The sequence below is a fragment of the Hesperophylax consimilis genome, chromosome 27, assembly GCF_061612785.1.
Source record: "Hesperophylax consimilis isolate HC1 chromosome 27, BYU_Hcon_1.0, whole genome shotgun sequence".
NCBI classification, from domain to species: Eukaryota; Metazoa; Arthropoda; class Insecta; order Trichoptera; family Limnephilidae; genus Hesperophylax; species Hesperophylax consimilis.
This window is the reverse complement of record NC_142862.1, coordinates 24471727-24495960: the sequence shown is the minus strand read 5'-3', so window position 1 is coordinate 24495960 and position 24234 is coordinate 24471727. Positions and strand designations below refer to the sequence as shown.

General features: G+C 33.7%; 1 protein-coding gene across 1 annotated transcript; it reads right to left on the bottom strand.

Annotated features, from left to right (window-relative positions):
* Positions 1–4153: 4153 nt before the first annotated feature.
* LOC149410809 (uncharacterized) lies at positions 4154–11232 on the bottom strand. The gene is made up of 6 exons (XM_089647913.1): positions 11183–11232; positions 10851–11037; positions 9839–10231; positions 8353–8489; positions 8059–8236; positions 4154–5961 (listed from the first exon to the last, which is right to left on the bottom strand). Exons 2-6 carry the CDS (start codon positions 10974–10976, stop codon positions 4723–4725), a joined length of 2073 nt encoding a protein of 690 aa, XP_089504039.1. The 5' UTR covers positions 10977–11037; positions 11183–11232; the 3' UTR covers positions 4154–4722.
* Positions 11233–24234: the final 13002 nt, after the last annotated feature.

The following is a 24234-nucleotide window of genomic DNA, read 5'->3' as shown; positions in this document are numbered from 1 at the left end:
AATAGGTCACACAATTTATTGCTCATAAAATAATGAAGTAGATATACACAGTGTTCAGAAACTACAAGTGGGAAACTGGGGAATCTACACAATATTTGAAGTCGATTTATTAGAATGTGTAATCAACATCACGTTGGGAGTTGATTTCGCAGTATAATTATTTTTGATTTGAGCTTTAGTTTTCAAGTAAATCGAAAACGAAAGCTCAAATTGGTATTTTTGAGGTTGAATTTGAATAAAAACAATAGCTAGGGAGTTAATATCAGCTGTTTAATGTCTTTTTTTTTTTAAATGCACCGAGATCTAGTCCCGGCCCAAAACCTTTTTTAACCCTTTAATTGCTGAAAAAAAAAGAAAAAAAAACTTTTTATGGGTTCTCTATGTAATGTAGATTCACTAGTTTCCTGCTTGTACCACTAGTTTCTAGACACCGTGTATAAAAAAAATAAGGTAGTTTAATTTATGTTGAAAGATAAATCATATAAATGATTAATGAAAAGTATTAAAATAATATGAAGAACTAATCTTGAACAAAATAATAGTTAAGATAAATGAGAATGCTGTCATTTAGGCCTGAATGTAAAAAAAAACAAACTTTGAACATTAAACTTTTTACTTCCGAAGACGTTTCGTCCCATATTTAAGTACATATCTGTATCGTTACATTTCTAAAAACATGTGAAATCTAATTTTATTCAGTTCATAAAAATAATGTTTCCATTCATATTTTAAATAGGATTCAGTGAATGTCTGTGTTATTAGATTTAGTTTAAGCAGATGGAAGATTACATTATTGACCAAACTATTTATCAGTTGTTGAATGATAAGGTTTGTCGAGTGTTTGTTGCATGAGAACCATCGACCAACAATATGGATGGTGAGAACTGATGAAAAAATTATATTATATTTTCAAAACAACGTAAATGCCATTATTTCTTTGAAAACACCTTTGGATTGTTTTTTTTCATATAGGCTATTTATTCAGGTTTGTGTAGAAATAATAAAATCCGTTTATATTCATATATATAATTTTAATGACAATTGTTTCCCGAACGGGGGAACTTTTTATTAATTTTTCAGCTAAAGTTAGCTATTCTGGGAAAACGTCTTACGATATAATCATGAACTATATATGAATAATTAGCTACATTATCTGGTAAACAGAAAACAATCAAAAAAAAAGCAAATACTTAGTTTTTTTTCCGAAATTTGAGAAAAAACTCATCAAGGTAATTTTCGCGCTGTTTCCGAAATCTGCTACACTGTTGACAGGTTAAAATAAGGTTGTTACAAAATTAAAAAGAAATTAAATAACCCGTAAAAAGAAGTTTTTTTTTCTATATAACATCTGTTTTTATTAATAGAGTATTTCAAAACATTTAGTTTTTCTATTTTTTGGTTTGGCTGAGGATTGAACCCTACTCCTCAGGGATTGGAACGGAATTGATTGCTCTAACAACTGAGCTAAATCCCGAATAGGTAGAACTGACATTTATTTTGCATATTAACTGCTCTAATGTTTTTCAATTTCAGGAAAATGCATATATGTGTACGCCACCAAAAATTGATAAAATGCATTGTCATCGACAATATGTCGAGTATATCTGCCGAGTTTCAGCTCAATCGGTTAGTTTCCACTTCCAAGATTTGCATTAATTTAAGCACGAAAACAAAATAAAAATTCAAATAGATGTATTTAAAAAGGGGTCTTATCATTAAAACTAAAAAATATGTAGTAAATTAAGGCGATGCACTACGTCGTGTAATATTTTGAATTGTGCCGCCATCAATAACACTCCTTACGTAGATGGCGATAAGGCTTAAATTCCCGCTTAACACCATCCAGCTGTTTTGATTTAGGCAAGAAAAAAACATGGCCAAAAAGTGCCTTTTATTTTATTTTGTGGATGTTCAGGAACAAATATTTAATTTTTTTTCGATCATTTTATAAATAACTTAATTTGCCACATTATACAATAAAATCATAACCGAAAATGGGTTCGTAAGTAGGAAAATTTGAACTTTAAAGCAGTTTTCATAGGCCTTTTAAATAATTTTTTTCTGGGCTTATAAAAAGACTTATCTAAAATCTACTTAGGTAAAAAAATACTCGATTATTTGAAAGGCCACAATGTATTATACTCGCGGTATTTATTTAAAGCATCTGAAACGTTTCTAGGCGACCAAATTTTCAAACCAAAAACACATGATTTTGCATTACTACGTTGTGCATCGCCTTAACTTGCATGTTTTTCCATTTCACAGACAATTCCAGTAAGTAAACGGATCTCCAATCACATTGAAATATTTACATCAGAAGACTTGGTTCGCAGCCCAGAAAATTTACCAGAAATACTAGAAAAAATGTTCATCTCGTGAATGCTACATAAATGAGGATACATGATTTTTCAACAGAGGGAAAGTCAAGTTTAAATAAATAAAAACAAGTAGACTGACATAAAGAGTAACATTTTGATTCATTTGAAGATTTTAATAGCAGTTTTAGTCTGGAAAATTCCACAAGATAATAATGGAATGCAGAAATACAAACCTAAACACAGATGTTTTAAAATTTGACTATAAATCTTCTGATTGGAATAGCAACTTTTGGTTTAAGAGTTTGCTGCCAATTTTGGGGAGTTTATCCAACATAAATGGGAAGCCAACAAACTGTTTGGCAGTCTCTCCTACTGTTTTTCACTGGACATTCACTGGTCGACTGGAAACGAGAATCGCAGGATAACCATAACTGGAAATATTATTATCGCAACGTCTTTTTTGTATTACATATTTCTCTTTTTTATAATGGTCATATCGAAATGTAAATCAATGGATTTCTGGAAAAAGCTTAGAAGGCACCTAACTTCATTATCAAGTAAGTCAATTATACATATAATAATTTTGAGTTAAACGTGTAGATGGTATTTATTAAAAAATCGGCGTTATGTGTAAATATCTAATAATGTATTACTGCTTTAAAATGAGTTAATAAAAGACTTTGTAAATCTAAAAAAAATACTCTTATTTGAAGGAAGGACTTATTGTACCTAAGCATGCAAATAAATATGGACAAAGAACGTTAAACTTTATGATTCCCAGTTGTTTTAATATGTTACCTGCTGAAATTAAAAACTGTGAAATTAAAACCCAAAACAAACAATTGGTGAACTTACCGAAGACTTGGCTTACTGAAAGAATTAATTTGTATTAGTTTACAAAGATATATTATTATAAAGACTTTTAAAATTGTCATTTTTGTTTTTCATAATTTTTCTTTTGCTATATTTATGTAAATTTTTTAATTTTTTGTTTTATACATATAATTGTAAAAATGTAACTGTAAATTCACTATAATAAGGTTTATAATGAAAGAACCCGTTAGACAAACTGCTAAAAAGTAGTTTATCGGGACTTTTTTACCTTATATTTGTAAAGTGTATAATGTATAATAAAAAAAAAATTAGATGATTCATTTGATGTCGAATATTGAATCCTCGATGGGTTCCGATTTTTGTTGATGAAGACAGAAGGCATAGGTAAAGGTCAAATTACACTTGTCGAGTGCTCGGCAGCGTCATTCGCTTTGTTACTCAGCCGAGCGACACATGTAGTGGAGACATTGGTCAAGTCAGTTCGTTGAGATTAGTTTATAGTGCTGTTGCCATGGATTCGCCAAGTATGAACAACAGAAAAATAATTAGAGTTTTATAACAAAAAATGTCAAAAACCCTAAAAAATTCTATGTTTTAATTTTTTTTCTTTCGCTGACTCGGCTGATCTAGTGGAGCGTCATCTTTAAATGCAACTAAAACATTTGTCGAGAGGTTTTTGCTCTATTTCAAACGAGTCGTGTTTTATTAAATATTTTCACCATTTTCGCTTCATTGGTATCGTTTTTTAATATTAGCGCGGCCCCTATAACATTCGTATTTACATATCTCCCGTTAAAACCATCTTTGAACGCTAACTACGGGGTCTTAAAACGATGACAATAAAACATTCACAAAGAAATTTTTGATGCTTACTTTGAACCATCTTTGCAAAAAACACACACTTAAATATAAATCAAAATAAGTATGCAAGAAAAATAAAATAAGTAATAGTAAATAGAAATTTAATAATAACACAACACTTTACTTTCAAAATTCATGGTTATTATACTTTTAAAACATACTAATTTCATTGTTTGTAAGTTAGTTATTCCTGCGTGAAATTATTCACATTCAATGAACTAAAATTTCCTTTGAATATGAAAATTTGAACTGATTGTGTGAAGAATAATTCAGAAAAGCGATAAAGTAGGTACCTACCTATAAACCATAGCATTTTTAATTGGAAATATTATTGTAAATATATATTTATAATTTATTATTTTAGGTGAATGAGTTCTGTATAAGGAGCTAAACCACTTTTTTGAAGCTGATCACCTCGATTTAGAGCTAAATCTAGATCTAAAAGAGCTGATTTGGCAACACTGGTTTAATGTTTAGGAATGTCGATCCATAGACAATACACGCCAGTGCTGCCATCGAAAGGTGATTTCTTATTTATATCGCTGTCAATATCGGCTTGGCTATCAACACACCTAGCGAGTGTAACCATGCTCGGCAAATCAATATAAATTCGTCAGCAGTTAAGCTTTTTAATCCAATATTGTTAACTTATTGATTTGACCGTGCTAGACATTTCTAAAAATGTAGTATTTCAATCAAGGAAAATCTTTTAACTATTAGATCTGTGTTGGTGGTGATTGTGCAATGCACTCCTTTGAATCATAATTCTTGGATGAGTTCCATTCATACCATTATTTTCAAGGTTTTCATTCAATTCCATAATGCTCATGCCGCCTCCACTCCCCGCTCTTTGAATTTGATTAGAAATCAATTGACTTGGGTTTGAATTCATCTGGTTTCGATGAGGATTCATTTGGCTTTGAGTTGGATTCATTTGACTTTGACTTGAGGTCATTTGGCTTTGAGATGAATTAATCTGACTTGGATTTGTATTTATCTGGCTTTGATGTGGAATCATTTGGCTCTGAGTTGAACTCATTTGGCTTTGAGATGAATTCATCTGACTTGGATTTGTATTCATCTGGCTTTGATGTGGAATCATTTGGCTTTGAGTTGAACTCATTTGGCTTTGAGATGAATTCATCTGACTTGGGTTTGTATTCATCTGACTTGGGTTTGTATTCATCTGGCTTTGATGTGGATTCAATTGGATTTGAGTTGAATTCATTTGGCTTTGATTTGAGTTCATCTGGCCATGATTCAGCCCGACTTGTCCATTGTGGCTTTGATTTGAATTTGACTGACTTTGACCAGTTATAATTATTCGATTATGACATGTATTCATTGGGTCTGAAATGGATTGAATTTGTCCAGAGACCGACTGAATTTGGTTTGAATTCATTTGACTTGAAAGTGACTGATTTTGACTTAAAGTTAACTGAGTTTGACTTGAAGTTAAATGATTTTGAGTTGCAGTCAACTTATTTTGATTTGAATTTATTTGGCTTGAAGTCAACTGATTCTGAGCACTGTTTATCTGTCTGTGATCTGAAGATGACAGATTAATCATATTATTGCTTGAATTCAATTGACTGTGATTTTGACCTGAAAGAATATGATTATGGCTTAAATTAATTTGACTTGGAGCTATCTGATTTGGATTTCTCATCTGCACTTGATTCAGTCCTAAATTGCTCAAATTCACACAATTTTCTTCAGTTTTCTGTAGTTTGGATTCTACTTCCATAGCTGCCTTTTTGATTTTTAGGTCCAAGAGATAAGATTCCTTCTTTTGAACGGTCATTTTGAGTAGATGCAGTTCTTCGCTTTGCTTAATGGACAAATTAATCTTTTTAAGATTGGCTTGTAAGAGGAGATGTTCAAATGCGTTCATCTTCACAGGAATCTTGCGTTTTACGCTGAGTCTTTTCCCTTTGGTGGCTGTAATCTGTAATTTAAAATTAATCAAATTTTTAATTATGTAAATCACAATTTTAGGACACAGAAACAGTCTTCCTTTTGCCTTATTGTTGTTATTAGCGAAAAAGGGACAAAAAGTGTATTTAATTTTAAAAGTATAAACAAAATAATAATTATGATATCAAGATTTGCTCCATAGCAACCATTATTTTGTTTTATTATTGTCAACAGAGCGACATTGGTAGAGTTCCTATTTTACTGTGGTAACCAGTTTCTTTTGTTTGTCAATAGAGTGGCCTTATTAGAATCCTGTTTTACCATAGTAACTATTATTCCTTTGTATTTATCTTTGATTATATTTTCTTCTCCCAATTTTTTAACTCGAAAAAAAAACGGCTTGTGACCGAAGCGTTCTTCTGTTTTATTATTATAAAAGAAAAATAAATGTGATTGACATACCAAACAGTGCCTTTATTTAACAAAACATTGTTTGGATTGAATAGTTTTTACAGTGTTAGTTCTTTTTACTAGTGCAAACCTGTAAAAACTCACAGATAGTCTGAATTCTTGAAAAATCAGTTCCAATTTTGAAAATTGCAACTAAAATATATATTGAAAAAAATACCTATACATTGTAGGTAGACACTTTATTACTTGTCTGAATTCTTCACACAATCAGTTCAAATTATGAAAATTACGCTTAAAATCAAAGTAAATTCGAGTTCATTTAACTATAGTTATTTTCTGAAGATAACAAGATTGAAACACGCCAAAAATTTGGACATAACGTTGCATTTGAATACATGTGTATCTGTTGGACGTAAAAGCAACACACGCTATTGTTTCTCTATCTGCACAGACAGACTGAGTCACAGAAACGCGTGGCGGGGTTCAGCTAGTAGTATAAATATTATTGTATTATATCTGTAAAAGTTCTACGGGTGTTCAACAAGTAACTAAATGTACATATAGTGAAAAGCCAATATGTGGCATTCAGTAATTTAACTCTGGGCCTCTGGCATATTGACCGTTCTATCTCTTAAAGATGCTGTCAGAAAATTAGAGAACTTATCTGTTACATCTCCGCTTACTAGCAGATTTCTGTGTATTGGGGAACTCTTGATAAAGTAAAAGGTTCTTTACAATAATTACGTTTATTTACGTTACAATAAATTAAGTCTGGATTTAGCTACACTGTTCATTACCCGAGGGTTGGTAATTCTCCGTTTCTAGAAGCTTGAAGTCTGACAAGGATACCCCACAGGCAATTGCTACACTCTAGCGACATCTGTCGGACTCTGGAGTAAGCTTTCTGACTAGAGCCATCTATCGCTTGAATACCCAACTTATTATCATACATCACACCCTCCCCGCCCTAATCTAAAACCCTAGGCTACAAAAATTACAATACATCATTATCACAAGTGATGTTATACAAACAAATAAATAAGATTTTAAATATTTCACTTTAACACGATTTTACATTCTAAATTCCACAACAAAAGACATGATTTTAAATATTTTATCTTAAGTATTTCTGTTTCTCTGGCAGGGATCTTCAGGACTAAAAACTGTTTTTGAAAGGTGATGAAATGACAAAGATTCACACATTTTTCTCAAATTTCGGTTGGAATCTTTGGTTTCATAGAGGTGTACATTACAATTTTTCTGTGGTTAAGTTCTGGATTTGAATATAAAGCGTGGTATTTTCTCTTTCTATCACTGTTTAGATCATATTTCTAACCATGACAGGGAGATACGATGATTTCTATGAGATCATATGAGCTGTTCCAAAAATGGACAAATTGACTCTACTATTTTTTCTGTGGTAATGTTCTGAATTTGAATATAAAGCGTGGTATTTTCTCTTTCTAACACCGTTTAGATCATATTTCTAACCATGACAGTAAGGGAGATACAATGATTTCTATGAGATCATATGAGCTGTTCTAAAAACGGACAAATTGACTCTACTAATTTTTCTGTGGTTATGTTCTGAATTTGAATATAAAGCGTGGTATTTTCTCTTTCTATCACTGTATGGGTCCTAACTGTTTGTTTTCAAAACTGAAAAAATTAGCCCGAGGGTTTGAATATGAGTATGATAAAGAATATATTATATTACCGTATTTTTTTCTCTTTTAATCGTAGTATGCCTTCTATTTTCATCGCCATTTCTAATACCATCCACTTTATTATATGCTGCATTGTTTTGCCCTGCGTTACTAATGCCAGGGGGGAAGCTGTACGAGTTGTCTTCAGATGATGAATGTGTAAGGTTGGGCGTGGCTGCGTCCTGGGAACTAAAAATATTGGGTTAGGTTACATTGAAGCGAACAAATAAATAAATTGGCTTCCAAATAAAATTAATTTAATATGAAAGAAATGAAAAACGTAATTTTAGAATATAAATTATTACCAGTTGTCCATGGTCTGTATGGCATAGTGATTTTGCTGGCTAAGATGTAAATTGTCTATGGTTTGGCTAGCAGGCATAGACAAATCTCCACTCATGCTGACACTGCCATTGTGGAATTGTCCAGAGTCACAAGAATGCTGGAAATTAAACATTATAAAACAAACTAGACAAGGAATAATAAATGTAATCTCAACAGTTATAAAGCAGAAATTTGGGAGGCAGGTACGGGTACCGCCGCCCGGGAAACATTTATTGGATAACCAACATTTTCGCCATAGGTCACCCTAAGTGGCAAGTTACATTTGGTGACTTAGAAGGGGTACCAGGGTTAATGGGGCGAGGTTTGTTCAGGTCTTGGCGGCGGATGCATCTGCATGCCAACTGTGCATGTGGGCGACTCTTTGACCTCTTCAGCCAGACTCTTTCGGCCCATCGTCTTGCACAGCAGTGGGAGGGAGGCATTCATACGTCTGTCACTCCTGGACAAACTGACCCCCAGATTCCTATCCACCTCTCATATCCTCTTACTTCCTTTCCTTAAAGAAAACCTCCATACAGAATCCCCAAAGATGACCCTTTGGGATATTATTTTCCTCAAGGTCTCGCAAATTGGCACACCTTTTTCTGTCCAGGATTTCTAGGTCAATGGAATTATTTTCAGCTCGCAGTCACCTTTCCATCATGAGCTATGGAACTTTGAAATAGCCATTTAACTGTGAAAAAGACTGTGTGCCACCATAAATATTATGTTCCATAATAATTTTCAATTGGAATTCTGTGCATTCGAGGATCCCACCACTTACCCGCCCCGGTATAGGTAACTTATGGTTACCCCTTCAGGGCTCTTGCAAGGACGCTAATTTTTTGTTAAGAACGACTCTACATTTAATAAGAACGAAGCTAAACCTCGAATATCCCCGCATACGTTTTTAGGGAAGCAGTCTGCGAGTGCTTACTGTGTACAATGTTAGTTTGTTAGTAGAGTACTTGCCTCTGTTTCTATGTTAGTAGAAGGGGAGAAAAATAAAAACAACTGGTGTAGACTGTTTGTCTACATAGTATGTGCATAGTAATTTTGAGAAAACAAAAGTATAAACGAAAAACATCTGGTGCTGGTCCGGAGAGGAATAATTAATAAGGAATTCTGTGCAGATAAAAAAAGAAGTAACGAACGAATTCTCTTCTTTTATGCAGAGGTAACTTCAATATCCTTAGATAATAGAAAGAAAGGAGATGGGCCATGCACCATTATTGGTATGGCTCACTGCCTTTGTTCCTACCTACACATCAAATGTATAACTTGAATTGGCTCCACCGCTTTGATAGTTCGTGCAGTTTGGTTATAACTCGGGGACATTCTAAATCCCTTTGTTTCTATTATCTATGAATGACAATATTTTATCCACAGTAACCATTCCCCCAAATCCACAGTTAAACTTGTATGTTTGTCCTAGAATTCATTAAAAACACATTACTTCTAACGTACCTTATCAAATTCCTCAGCCTTAGCGCCAAAAAGATGTGGAAAAATCTCTTTGATTCTGTAATCAATCGGAGTCGGACCTTTTTTATACGCGCCGCTATCGTCTGCCGAAACAGCAATGTTACTTCGTCCCCTTCTCAGCACCGATTTGGCCTTTCCTTTCAACCTCACCCACTGTTCGCGGACTTTCTGAGGGTTTCTCGTAGAGCTGCCGTTGTTTTTCCGGCTGCCTCTGAGGGCCATGGCCTCGGAGATGAGCTTCCAGCTGTGGTGCTTCTTGACGTTGATCTCTTTCTCGTTGCTGCGGTCTTCCACAACAGGGTGGCGCGCCACGCATTCAACGAGGAGTTCCTTGTCTTCGTAAGTCCAGTTGTCTCCGCGCTGGCGTTTGCCACCCTGAAAAGGCATGATTTATTATTTTTACAGTCAAAGAAGGGTGAACGAAGGATGCTATATTAACGGAGGACTGAACGCTGTAGTAAATAATAAGTTGCCCAAAGAAGCCAGGGAGTGCTGATTTTAACCTTGACATATTGTAAGGAACTGACAGAGGGTGGGTGAAAGTAGCTTGCATTCTGTAGAGATGAGATACCTGAGGCGTATGTAGGGCAAAACCGTGATAAAAATGTGGAGATTCGGAAAGAATGCAAGGCTTATGTAAATGTATTGAACACGATTAAGAAATAGATGCTTTGATGGTTTGGTCATTTAGAATGAAGAAAGGAGTTAAGGGAGAATATATTAGGACGTGAAAGTGAATCGTAGAAGAAGTCGGGAACACCTGAGTCGAGTCATGTTGTGAGGCTGAAATAAGTGGGGAGGGGAAGGAGATAATGAATTGTTTCATAGTGCTTTCACACAAACGAAGTATTGAATTCCGCAAATCTAAACTTAAACTTTAGGGCGCACCGTTGACACCCGCGCTGTGCAAGCGGGTTCCCTACAGAGCATCGGACCATCCCTTGGGGAAGAGGAAGAACACATCTGACTAGTGTAAATAATCAACTGAACTAACCGCAGACAGTCGTTCTTCGTCATATTCATAGTAACTCTCGAAAACATCTTCGCTGACATCGTTGTTGCTCAATTCGGTGACTGCCGCATTCGGGGTCACAATTATTCTAGCAGGACCCAAACTCATATTTATTCAAGAAATTAAAATTATAATTTCATTGAAGTTCGGCGATTTTTCGACAATCCGGCTAGAAACATGTAATTAATTAAGTATTTTAAAATAAGACAACAGCTTCTTCCGTTACTGTTCTGTAGCGTTTTATAACAATGAGTTTATTTTATTATTCATCAATAACTAGAATAGTTATACATATAGTTATAAAACAGTTTTACATATAGCTTTTAAAGCAATTGATTTATTTGTTGTTCTTATCATTCGATTTTGACAGCTGACAGAAACATAACAAAGCATAAACAAATGTCGGTGTCCATAGACAATAGAAATGCGATTTGGTGGATTTAAAATTCATAAACCTTTGTTAAAGGGGTATGTTGTTCTCATTTGAGATTATGACGTTTATTTCACAATTAATAATTTTAAGAATATGTATAGAATATTTGTGGAACTTCTCAGAGAGGAAGATACTTTCAGTATAGTCTTGGTGTAAAACCACCACAGAATTTATTGAAACGTTGCTTGAAATGACTTTGGCCGTGTTTGATGACCAGATCTGAATAGCCAGGTACTTACCCACTTTCCTCTTCCCAATATCCTTCCCCTCTCCACCATCTTCAGCCTCACAACATCATCACTGGCTCCAGATGGTTTGAGCAGTTGGAACTCTTGTGCGGTGTTCACAAAAAATAATTTGAATTAATAATATTTTTTTTTTTTACAAACTTCCGATTTTATGTCCGGGTTAAATTTTCCCCATAGGAAAAACTAAACCCTTCCACAAACTTTTCCACAAATGATCATCTAGTCAATCAACATTATGTAAGTGCATTATATAAGCAAAATAAATACAAAAAAATACAAGAACAACACGTCAACTCACCAGAGATTAAATGGGAAAATAATTCACCGACTCCAGATATTTTCATATCAGAGGGTTCGGCTCGGTAGAACTTCTAACAAGGCCTATAAATCCTACTGATCCCTCAACATAAATATTTAAAAAATCTTTGGTATCCTACATGTATTCAAAATGACCGACTTTTGCATCTTTATATATAAATTTTTTGATAGATCTAATACGCCTAAATTTTCAATGAGAGAGCTAGGTATAATGCCAGTAGCCGAAATAACGAATGGTAATATTTTTATAGTCTGAGAATGCCAAATTCTTTTTATTTCATTTCCTAAATCTGTGCATTTTCTTATTTTTCATTAACAGATTTTTGAATATTACAGGAATTTGGAATAGCGACATCAATGATATAAGTTATTTTTAAATTTTGTCATGTAAAACTATATCGGGTCTATTATGACTAATCGTTCGGTCTGTTAGTATAGTTTATTTTAAAAGTATTATTATTACTTGACTTCTTTTTTTGTGGTAACATGTCATGGAACTGGCAGAGGAAGGACAAAAGTAAACTGAATGGTGTACAAATGATATCCCTGAGGGGTGTGTGTGGTGAAACCATGGAATAGCATGTGAGAATTGTGGAGATTCCCAAAAAATGTAAGCGTAGTGAGTAAGATTAAGAAAGAGACGTTTAGATGGTTTGGGCATGTAAAGCGAATGAACGAAGAAAGGAGTGAAATGTGAATGTACGATGGCTCAAGGCACGATCAAGTAAACCAAATAATTGAGAAGGGCCAAGTCAAGAGTCAGAATAATACGTGGTACGTATAAGACGATGTAAGGAGAATATCACATGAATGTGAATTTTAGAAAATGTCGGGGATACCCGAGGAAGACATGACACGATGGAGTAAACCAGATACTTTAGTCGGGCCATGTCAAAAGTAGGAATAAAAGAAGATTATGTATGACGCAAGGAGTGTGTTCCAAGACCGAGTTGTTTGGCGTTTCGTCTTCTCTGCCCACTCCTGTGGAAACGGCGTGATGATTAGTTAGCTTTTGGAGTATTATGCCGTGTTGCGGTTCTCATCGGTCATTAGGGCAAGTGTAAGAAGTGAAAAGTATGTTTATTACCAGTGGTTTTTATCTTCACAACTTTTTCTATGCGATTGTGATTAGGGGGAATATGAGGAAAATTGGATGGGCATCATAAAAAAACAGAAGTTCTGGATTAACACTTTAATTTATGAAAACACATCTCCCGGATAAGCATTATAAAAACCCTCATACTTCCTTGAATTTTATATTTTAACAGTAGTTCATCTTTATAATCCAGAAAAAACTTTCCCCGTTCAAACATTTGCAGTGTAGTGCATCAGTCAGTTCCAATTTCTTATGTATTTTAAATTTAAATAAAGAATAGAACTTTTTAAAACTTGCAATAATTATAACAGGGACAAGTATAGCTACAAATGTTATCCATCATTGAAATAAAAGATTTTTCCGTTTAAAAATTAGAAAAAAATTGTAAGGATCAATTTATTTCCAACTTTTCAGCAAGATGAAAACCATATTAGAATATTGAAATATTAATTTTCAATAGCGACTGTTAGAATCATTGCGAAATTATAATGAGATTGATAATAAAATCAAACGAAAGTACTGATAAAAAATAACATTGTGGCACCATTTTAATTAAATAATAATTAATAACTTTGATAATTTATTAAAAAAACCATTTTTGAAGTCACGAGTATAATTTTAAAATCTGTATTTTATTTACATAATGAGGCGGGCGGCGTTGATTTTTTTATACAAATCTACAGTTTTATTTCGACATTGATGAAATTTTCGACACTTGACCTTAAAAACAAAAGGAAGATCACTGTTTAGATGAGTTTTAGAAAAACCATTCCATCTCCTTTTCCTATCCCTGAAAGCAGAATGTTGATATTTCTTGATGAAATTTTGCACATTTAAATTAAAATAATGTGTAAATTACGGTCTACATTTGATTTCAAAAACATTACGGTCAACGTCTGATTTAAAAAAAATTACGGTCTACATTTGATTTCAAAAAACTCTGTAAAGACCGGGAAACTCTGGGGACTTTTTTTAAATTAATTTTTGTTACAAAGTTATTTATTATCATTTAAAAAATTAATTATTTAACTAAAGTTCGTACATTATTTTGCAAAAAAAAGTTGTAACTTATCTTTTTAATGTTTATATTTTGTATGTTTCGTATCCTCGGTTGGGACACTTCACATCAAAATAATTTTGTTTGTAATAAAATAATAGGGTTGGTTCGAAAAAAAAATTGACTAAGCTTGGGAAAATGATACTTAGTTGTCGTTTTTAAAAGAGATCCTTAAAAAAGTTAGAAAGTAAAATATTCTCAGCAAAACTTTTCTTCTATCTTCCCCTTATATTACCCCCCTTAGGCGATAGTTAGTATTTTATATAACATTCAGATATATATTTATACTAACTTCACACACGAGGCCCCGAGGGAAATTATATCTCCCAGGGCCCATGTCATATTTGGGAATGTTGTGCAGATGGGAGGGTATTTTCGAGGAACAGAAGGATTGAACCTCGGTCTTGAAGAGACCCATGTTGTATGAGGGAAGAAGTAGAGGCTGGCCAATAACTACAGCCGAGTAACGAGTCTTAAGTGTCAGCTACACTACTCGCTTCGACGCTTCGACGAAGTCCTCGACGAAGTTAGCCGAAGTTCGAAGTGCGTGCCCACACACTCGTGCAACTTCGCGAGTAACGCTTCGAGTCCTTTGACTCGGGCGCATTTACCGACAACAATCGGAAGTCGGGCGAAGCGAAGCGAAGTTGCCCGAAGCGAAGTGAAGTTCGTGCCCACACTATCGTATTCGGTCAACTTCGATCAACTTCGCGAGTAGTGTAGCTGGGCTTTTAGAAGCGACCCATTCTCGTGTGACAAATGTCAACTGTACAAATTGGGCACGCGTTTCCCGACTGTGCACCGGTGCCTTACAACGTCCTTTGAGTCAGGCACAAAAAACCCACACGGCAAAGTACTACACTTTCAGGCCCCTTCGGGAAGTCTCGCTGACAATGCAGAAGAAAGATAAACAATGAAATATACAAAGCAAATTGTGATCATCCATTGATTAATTATTTTACTATACTTATATACTAGTTCATTACCTACTTGCATGATTCGTCATTCGTCAATCTCGTTTTGATTGAGTAAGAAAATATATACGATCCCAGAATGATGTACCTACTACACATTTACAATAATTAATTATATTTACTTATCTGATAATTTTTTTACACATTCAAGTTGTGGTAAGTATTTAATTTGTTTGGTGTCAGTTTTATGCCAATCTTCCCATTCTGTAAATAACAATTGTTGGCTTAATTTGACACAAATAATTAGCGGAATATGACATAAATGGTTTGCTGAATATGTCTCAATTAGTTGGATACACACAAAATAATTTTCTGAATGTGCATCACATTACATGCTAACATAATAGACTAAATTAATATGTGTCATAACATAACACATGAATGCCAATTTGCTGAGTTTGACACATAGATAATTTGGTGAATGTGACACATATTTAATCAGCTGAAAATGACATAAATAATTTTTCTGAATATGACACATACCTACATAATTAGCTGAAAATGAGGCGCAATTATATAGCTGAATATGACACAAATGAGCTCATTAAAATGAATACAGTTATAAAATAATCTGCTTTCAAACGGAGGGTTACATAAATCAGAAGACTGATAAAGGCATACCGCTTGACAGATACGTTGTAAATTGTAACAGAATGTAAAAAAAGTTGCTACAACGGAGCTCTTAGTGGCAGGAACATAATCAATATTATCATATAAGAATATTTGAGACATTTCTGATGATTTTGACAAAATTGTTATATGGAACAAAACTGTTATCAAATTTATTTTTATACTTCTCCTGTAACAGGAAATTTTCTCAACAGATAGCATAAATTTTTTAAATTTTATAATATTTTGGCCATTCGTTTACAGGATTTGTGTAGCCAGTGTCTATAATTATTATGTATTTTATGCAATTAATCAATTATTTTATTATTATTGTAATTAGGTAGATACTTCAGCAAATAGGTCATTCGTAGAAATATGAACAAGTTTAATATGTAATTGGAAGTAAAAGTAATAATAATTAGTTAAAAATTGTAAATAGGTACCTAACCAGTTTTTAGTTACACAAAATGGACCGCTAGAACACAAATCTTTATCTTTTTAGGACGAGCATTTTTATATAACACAGCTTTTCAACCATTCGTTACTAGTGAAGAAATTAATATAAAAGTATTGCCGAAATATAATACGATTCAATTGAAGATTTAACCTATAAATAGCCATAATTGAGCTGCTCGGGTGTAGACCATGTTAACTGACATACTGATGGAAGATGGTGGATGACACATACAACATTCTGTGTCATCCCAATTAATGTTATAACAACGACAGGATTTTGAGCAATTTTTAATGGTTCGTATACATCCGCGAGCCGAACTGCCGAACTGAACCTCAACTTATGGGAAAGAAACGAAGCAACCGCAAATGACGCGAAACATCGCTTGCAGTTGATTCGTTCCGGTTCGCGTTTCGGTTCGCAAATGTATACGTACCCCATTGCTATCTCAATTGCCCATCCACTAATTCCCCTTCCATATTTTCAGGCTTTTAATTGTATCTACATGCACATGCCATTGTTTACTTGAAAATTTCATTGCATATCATGTTATCTCTCTCGATTACATCTTTTATGATTCACAAGGATCCAGTTGCTTATTCTTGGATGAAAAATTATACTGTTTTTGAACTTCATATTTTGCACGGGGATTTTTTCTTTTTAATATTTTAGATTTGGAACAAATAAATTGGTACTTGTTCATGTAAAGGATGGTAACTAAATTTTTTTCCCAATTTTAATTTTTTTTAATAAATTTGTTTTGAACCACATTACTGCAATGCACATAACTTTGTATTGTCACATAATGAAAGTTTAATAAAAAATTTAACGACCCTTATTTTTTACGAATAACGTTATTTTAATGCATCAAAATATTCAAAATGCTTTATATCAAAACTTGTTTTTGTTAGTTAACATGGTCTACATACGAGCAGCTCAATTCAGCTTTGCTAACCTGACGCTAATTCACTTTCCATAGTTTTTCGTCTTCTAGTTTCATATTTACTTTAGCTAAATGCCTTATAATGAACATTTAGCAAACCAAATATCGAGAAATTCATTACATGGTAATTTAGTCATAAAAAAATGTGTGTTTCGTGATCCAAAAGTCTGACTACTCTATGCTTAAATTTTAAAGAGGTGTGAATGGAACCCAGTGTCGCCACTGACAATACCTTATGTTTCTAGCCCATTTAGCATGGGCTTTGCCTATATTACACTTTTCTTACATCGTACATCGCCACGAAATTTAATCGAAATGGTAAATGCGCCATAGTTTTACATGAATGTCACCACTAATGTCAAGTCATGGTCGTTAAGGGTAAACGTAACGTACGTTATAATCTACTCGTTCAGAGATGGCGTTAGTTTTTATTATTTTAAGAAAATATACTTTTTGCAAGTTATTGTATGTAATAATTTGTATCGGTGGTTCAATCCAGCAGTAGTATATTTGTATGCGTTTCATGAAAGAATTGAGTTTTTATATGGACAAAACTATTTTTTCATATAGATATTACGTATGTACGGTCGCAAACAAATAATTCGTCTTAAGACTCTGTAGTAAGCGTTCAAAAATGGTTTGAAAGGGAGATATGTAAATTAGAACGTTATAGGGAGCATGCTAATATAGAAAAACGATAATAATTAAGCAAAAATGGAGAAAATATTTAATAAAACACCACTCGTATGAAATAAAGCAAAATTTTTAAATTTAGTTGCATTTGTGGACTGTAAATCCATAGGCCGCTGGTTGAAATCCGGCTCGAAGGACCACAATGTAATCGACCAGCTAGGTCTTTTACACAGACTGTATAATAGGGGGTCGGTCAGTCCGTATGTACATATTAAGTAACAGAACAAAACGTGTTTTAAATAATTTTTGGAGCTTACTTTGCAATTTGTTTTCTATCGAGGGAATTGCATATAAGCAACGTCTCGGCATAACAAATGTATAGATATTATCTTCAAAACTGACATATATTTTTTTGAAACTTAAAAACTTAAAGAATTAACGAGAAACTTGTTATAAATCGGTAGAAATTGGGTATGCGGGGGCATAATATTTTAAAGCATAACTTGTAAAAAGTGTAATTTCATATAATTTAACTGACTTCATCTACTCGTAAGTATGCGTAGATTATAACGTACCGCACGTTTACCCTTAATTAGGAAAATAATATTTTTTCTACGTACATATACAATAGGTTTAACCATTTGTAAATATTAAAAAAGTGTTGCAAAATAAGATAGCATTAAGTTGACTGAAAACTTTACGTATTATTTAAACGGGATTAGAATTTATATATCTACAAAGCTATTAAAATGTGATTAAATTACAACAGGTGTACAAAGTTATCCTTACAGTCTGGGGCATCGCCACATATATAACAATTACTAGTTTTGTGCAGAGATAAGTTTATAAATCCGTAGATTGTTTGTCTGTTAGAGATTTAATTAGTTTTTAATGGATCATTGTTTTCTCAATACTCTCTCTTATTAAACATATATATTTGAATTTTGATTTTGTTTTCGTGAAATATTTAATGAATGCAAATCTTTGAAGTGAAAATTAACTCATTTCCCGACATCCGATCGATCTGAGACTCGACAGCGAGACTCGTGTTTGATGACAATGCATTATTTGGTGTCAATCACGCGGAGAAAAATGAGTAGGAATGATTTATTAAAAAACTGTTAAAAACGTGATAACAAACCAATTCATAGTAAAATATTAGTTCATTCAGAATATATCGGAACACGTGTTCAAGCAGGTGCACTTGATGATAAATATAATGACCAAATGCGACAATATTACATTTTTTTATGAACACGCGTTCCGTTATCCTAATAACATATTAATATTTTACAGACAGAAATTTAGTCACTCTGTCAATACATTCGTTAAAGGTCTGCAGTCCCGTTTTTAACAGGAATACGAATAATTTGACCAGATTTTTAATAAATGAACAATATTTTTTCAGTAGGTTTTCTTTTCTTAAATTGGATGAAATTACAGCAGTTAATATACGAAATAAATGTCAGTCCCATACGATCGGCATCTGGCAAGGTCGGTGACGCGATTGGCTCCGGTCGAAATATTTATTTTTTCAAAGACATTTTAACATAGAGATGTACGTAGTAAAAAAATTTTTTTTACAGGTCGATTTTTTTAAGTACAAATTTAACTTTAATTGCATAGAAATGTAAAAACATGCAGCAAGTAAAAATGGGCACACAAATTCATATTAAATGACTTGACTAAATTATCATACGTCGTTTATAATGCGTATCATACATGTATCTAGAATGGTAGATTGGTAGTATTATATATGTTATAAGTTAGACCAGGATTTTGGCATTTTGTCTGATGCTAAACATTAGCATTTAGTTATATAGAGACTTGACTATTATATGGAGGCAAAGAATAGGAGGCCCTCTCAACCTAACTTAATGTGAATGCCCATGCATGCCCCTCTCAACCTAACTTAATGTGCATGCCCATGCATGCCCCTCTCAACTTAACTTAATGTGCATGCCCATGTATACCCCTCTCAACCTAACTTAATGTGAATGCAGGGCCATGCATTCCCCTCTCAACCAAACTTAATGTGCATGCCCATGAATGCCCCTCTCAACCTAACTTTATGTGAATGCCCATTAATGCCGCTCTCAACCTAACTTAATGTGAATGCAGGGCCATGCATTCCCCTCTCAACCAAACTTAATGTGCATGCCCATGAATGCCCCTCTCAACCTAACTTAATGTGAATGCCCACGGATGCCGCTCTCAACCTAACTCAATGTGAATGTCCATGCATGCCCCCCTCAATCTAACTTAATGTGCATAACTTTAAACAAAAAGAGTATGTGTGGGAATCAGTTAAATGCATAGACGTCAAATTAATAGACGAGCCAATCAGAAAACTTGCGCGGAGCGCGGGAGCCGGCGCGAAAGCTACGAACAATACTAGTTTTCCATAATTTCCATCCATATAGCAGTCAAGTACCGTTATATTCTTTCGGCAATTAGCAATTATCATTATTACCTACCAAATAGACATAAACATTAATTGACTAGAAAAGTATGTATTTTACGCTAGTGTGTGACAAATACCTACGTAAACGTGCAAGTCTTATGTTAGCCAGTCAACTCTAAGGTATAATCATACTAAGTCTGTCAAAAAGTGATCCATGTTATACTGACTGTTTGGAAATCTTTAAGAACTTTTAATATTTTAAACAGGATTTTTCAGTGTAAAAACCGACTGTTATTGAAGCATTTGAAAATATTTTCACCGTTCACTTCAACCAAATTGTGAGGCTACATTTGAATAATTTTAATACGGCTGTGTCAAATAAAACGCAATCGAATCATTTTTAGAAGATTTTTAGTGTCAAACCGGTTGTTATTGAAACACTAACTAGTTCTGACCAGGATTGATGATTTCATCCACAAGATTTTGAGTGTCAAACTGGAATTGAATCATTAAATATGAGACCGCTTGAGATTTGAGTGTCAAGCCGGTTGTAAATGAAACATTTTAATAAGATTTGCGGCTGTTAGTTATTCACTTTAAAAAGTTTATTAAGCGTTTATTATTTGTAAATTTAACTGCCCGTGAGCCATTTTAACAAGATTTTAGGTGTAAAACCGGTTGCCATTGAAACGCTAACAAGATTTGCTGCTGTCAGTTAGTCATGAAAAACTAACAACATTTGATGCTGTCAGTTAGTCACTTTAACAAGATTCGAGAATCAGACCAGTTGTCATTGAAAGATTTTAAGATTTGAGTGTCTGTTTGGCTGTTGTTGAAATATTTTAACAATATTTCATAGTTTTTTTGGCTGTTACTGAAACATTTTAACAAGATTTGAGTGTCTGTTTGGCTGTTATTGAAACATTTTTAACAAGATTTGAGTGTCTGTTTGGCTGTTATTGACACATTTTAACAAGATTGAGTATCTGTTTGGCTGTTATTATATATTTTAACAAGATTTGAGTGTCTGTTTGATTGTTATTGAAACATTTTAAAGAGATATGAGTGTCTGTTTGGCTGTTATTGAAACATTTTAACAATATTAATGTTTCTGTTTGCCTGTTATTGAAATATTTTAACAAGATTTGAGTGTCCGTTTGTCTGTTATTTAAACATTTTAACAAGATTAATGTTTCTGTTTGGCTGTTATTGAAATATTTTAACAATATTTGAGTGTCTGTTTGTCTGTTATTTAAACATTTTAACAAGATTTGCAGCTGTTAGTTCGTCACTAAGACCGGTTGTTTTAGAAACGTTTTGACAAAATTTTAGTCTCTTAGGGCAATGTTAGGGCAGAATGAGGTTGGCGGTTAATCATTTCAATAAGATTTTGACTTGAGTGAAGAAGGTTTTGAGTTGACAAGGAGCAGGACTAAATAATAGACATTTGCCGAGAGTCTGTTTAGATTAAATTAGCAATCAGTATAGAGCATCAATATTCCTTGACAGACCGTATTATAAACAGTTACAAACATTTACTTACAATTAATCAATACAATAAAGAATATTTATCGTTTACTAGGTACATAATATTAAGGCTGCTACCAACAACATACATAATTATAATCAATCATAAAATCTCTGTGGCGGTGCAGTTAGGCTGGCTGATTCAATGACCAGAGGCTGTAAGAGATTTCTCCACCCCTAGATCTTAGTTAAAATTATTCATCTTTATAATACATCTCTAAAAGTTCAAAGTTCAAATCGGGTTCAGGGAAAACTAACATCTCAAAAAGAGCACACATAAATCCTAACCTGTTGGTAGCAGCCTTTAAAATAAGTATTTTTTTGTTGTTGCTGAAGGTAGCATAATTATTTTGCCAAAAAGCCATCTATACATAATATTAATTTACAAAGTAATACAATTATTTCTAGAACCAGTGGCTTACGACATTTCGACGAACCTAATCAAGATCCGTACGGTCGATACGCCAATGTCTAAAACAATGATACAATTAAATCAATATTTATCGAACGAACTTCCATACAAAAATACCATAAGGTAGGCGACACATTTTACGCTATAATGGCTTTGTCTATTTCAGCACATCGCTCGCACATACAACACCAATGGGAATGTGTGGCGAGCGATAATATGAAATAGGCCAAGACACTAAAATATAGCGTGGTCTGTCACAGGCTTAAAACAGCATTATTTTGTCTTAGTAAAAATCTGATCTTTTCGCCTTTATAATATTTTGAAAGATTGTATCGTAAAATGAAAACAGAATGTTTTTCCGAAGATTTCGATTACACAAAGGGAGAATGGGGGGAGTGTAGAGGACTTGCCTCACCTCTCAATTGATAAACATTAGTTACAAACTACAGGGTTTTCCAATAAGAGGTGTTATTTTGATATTCAATCGTAAAAGATCAATGGTTTCGTTGCTTGTGTGGCACGTAGCGCCGTCTTGTTGAAAGTAAACGTTGTCCAGATTAATTCCGGCCATAAAAAATCATTAATCATCTCTCGATAGCGCAATCCATTCACCGTAACTGTTCCTCCAGCCTCATTTTCGAAAAAGTAAGGTCCAATGACTCCGCCAGACCATAAACCGCACCAAACAGTCACACGTTGAGGAAAAAGAGGCTTTTCAACAATAACTCTTGAGTTTTCCGAGCCCCAGATGCGACAATTTTGCTTGTTGATGAAGCCATCGAGGTGGAAATGGGCCTCATCACTCAAGATGATTTTTCGATAGAATTCTAATAATTAATAATAGTGAATTTTAATAATTTCAATGCGTTGTTGAAGCGTGTATCGTTCCATTTTTATTAATGGCGTAGTTTCTACTTGTCAAATGTGAAAAAATGACAGCTTCAAAAGTAACATCTACCGAAATAGCGGGCTATTCAAAATAACACCTCTTATTGCAAAACCCTATATTAAGGATAATTTCATTGTCTGTCCGTTCAAAGTTAAACTATCTTGAAAATGATCTTCATAATATGATTTGAGACGTTCGCGGCCAAAAGTACTATAATGGTTAATTTTGGGATTATTATGCCGTGTTGCGCTTCCTGCTTCTTTAGCCAACGTTTTGCACAGCATTACTGTGTCTATCATCAGGGCAAATATGTACATTGTGGTGAAGTGTGTGATTATGTAGAATAGATACAATTTTCAATCATCTTAGGGCCGTTAATCCTTTGTAATAATTAGTGAAATTAATGTGGTTTTCGGTGTTAAGTTTTGGCATAGCCGTCAAGTATCGGATACTAAGAACTATTAAGCTTAGCCTAGTCGCGTCACGTCGTCCCTATTAATATTAATCCTTTTTTGTGGATTTTAACTGTCTCAGTTATTAGGAGTGCTCGATGCGTTTAGAGTCTTCCCAGTACATAAATAACAAATTAAGTGTGTGGTTGTTGCCGATTTGTCCGGATGGCCGAGTTTACGCGCTCATAAGTGTTTCGAGATCCTTTTGGAGATGGTTCGTGCTGTCTTAATATATTATCACTTTCAAGACAGTACATCTCCCAACGGACGGACATATGAGATAAACCGTATAATTAACTCGTGTTCTGCTTAAAGTACATATCCATTAGTACATTAAATTATTATAATTGAGGGGTGGACCTAAAACCTCCCATACTCCCTTTGGTATTAAGATGACTTCCCTTTTCATGTAACATATTCGAGACAATCTTTGTTAAATTATCAATAGTTTTTATTTTAATTTTAACGTGTAACATGGACAGACAGATGGTCACACGTTGAAAATTATAGAACATATTTAATGGAGACAGAGAGTAGTTACATTTTTATCATTACTGGTATAAAGAAAAAATGTAGGTAAGTAGGAATGCCTTATTCACACAAGGAGTTTTTAAGTGCGGTGCCATTTTCTAGACAGGAACGTCAATTTAACCATATTAACTCAACTTCCACCACACAAAAGATTCACCGCCGAAAATTTAACTCCCTCGTGAATATGGCTTTACTTCGATTTTTTTTTATTCCAGCACCTAAATTAATTACATAAGGTACAGTTTTTCTTTGCGCAAATTTGAAACTGACAGCGAACTTAATTATATAATGCATAATTCCTCGCACAATTTACAAAGGTCTCAAGCCGTATAAAAAATATGACACATCTTCAACATTTTTATATTTAATACAGTGATAATGTAACA

Coding starts and splice junctions, on each gene's coding strand:
- LOC149410809 (XM_089647913.1), bottom strand. CDS start 10,976: ATGAGTTTGGGTCCTGCTAGAATAATTGTGACCCCGAATGCGGCAGTC. Junction 8,237..8,352: donor ATACAGACCATGGACAACTG/GTAATAATTTAT, acceptor CAATATTTTTAG/TTCCCAGGACGCAGCCACGC. Junction 5,962..8,058: donor TTAAAAGAGAAAAAAATACG/GTAATATAATAT, acceptor TTTAAATTACAG/ATTACAGCCACCAAAGGGAA.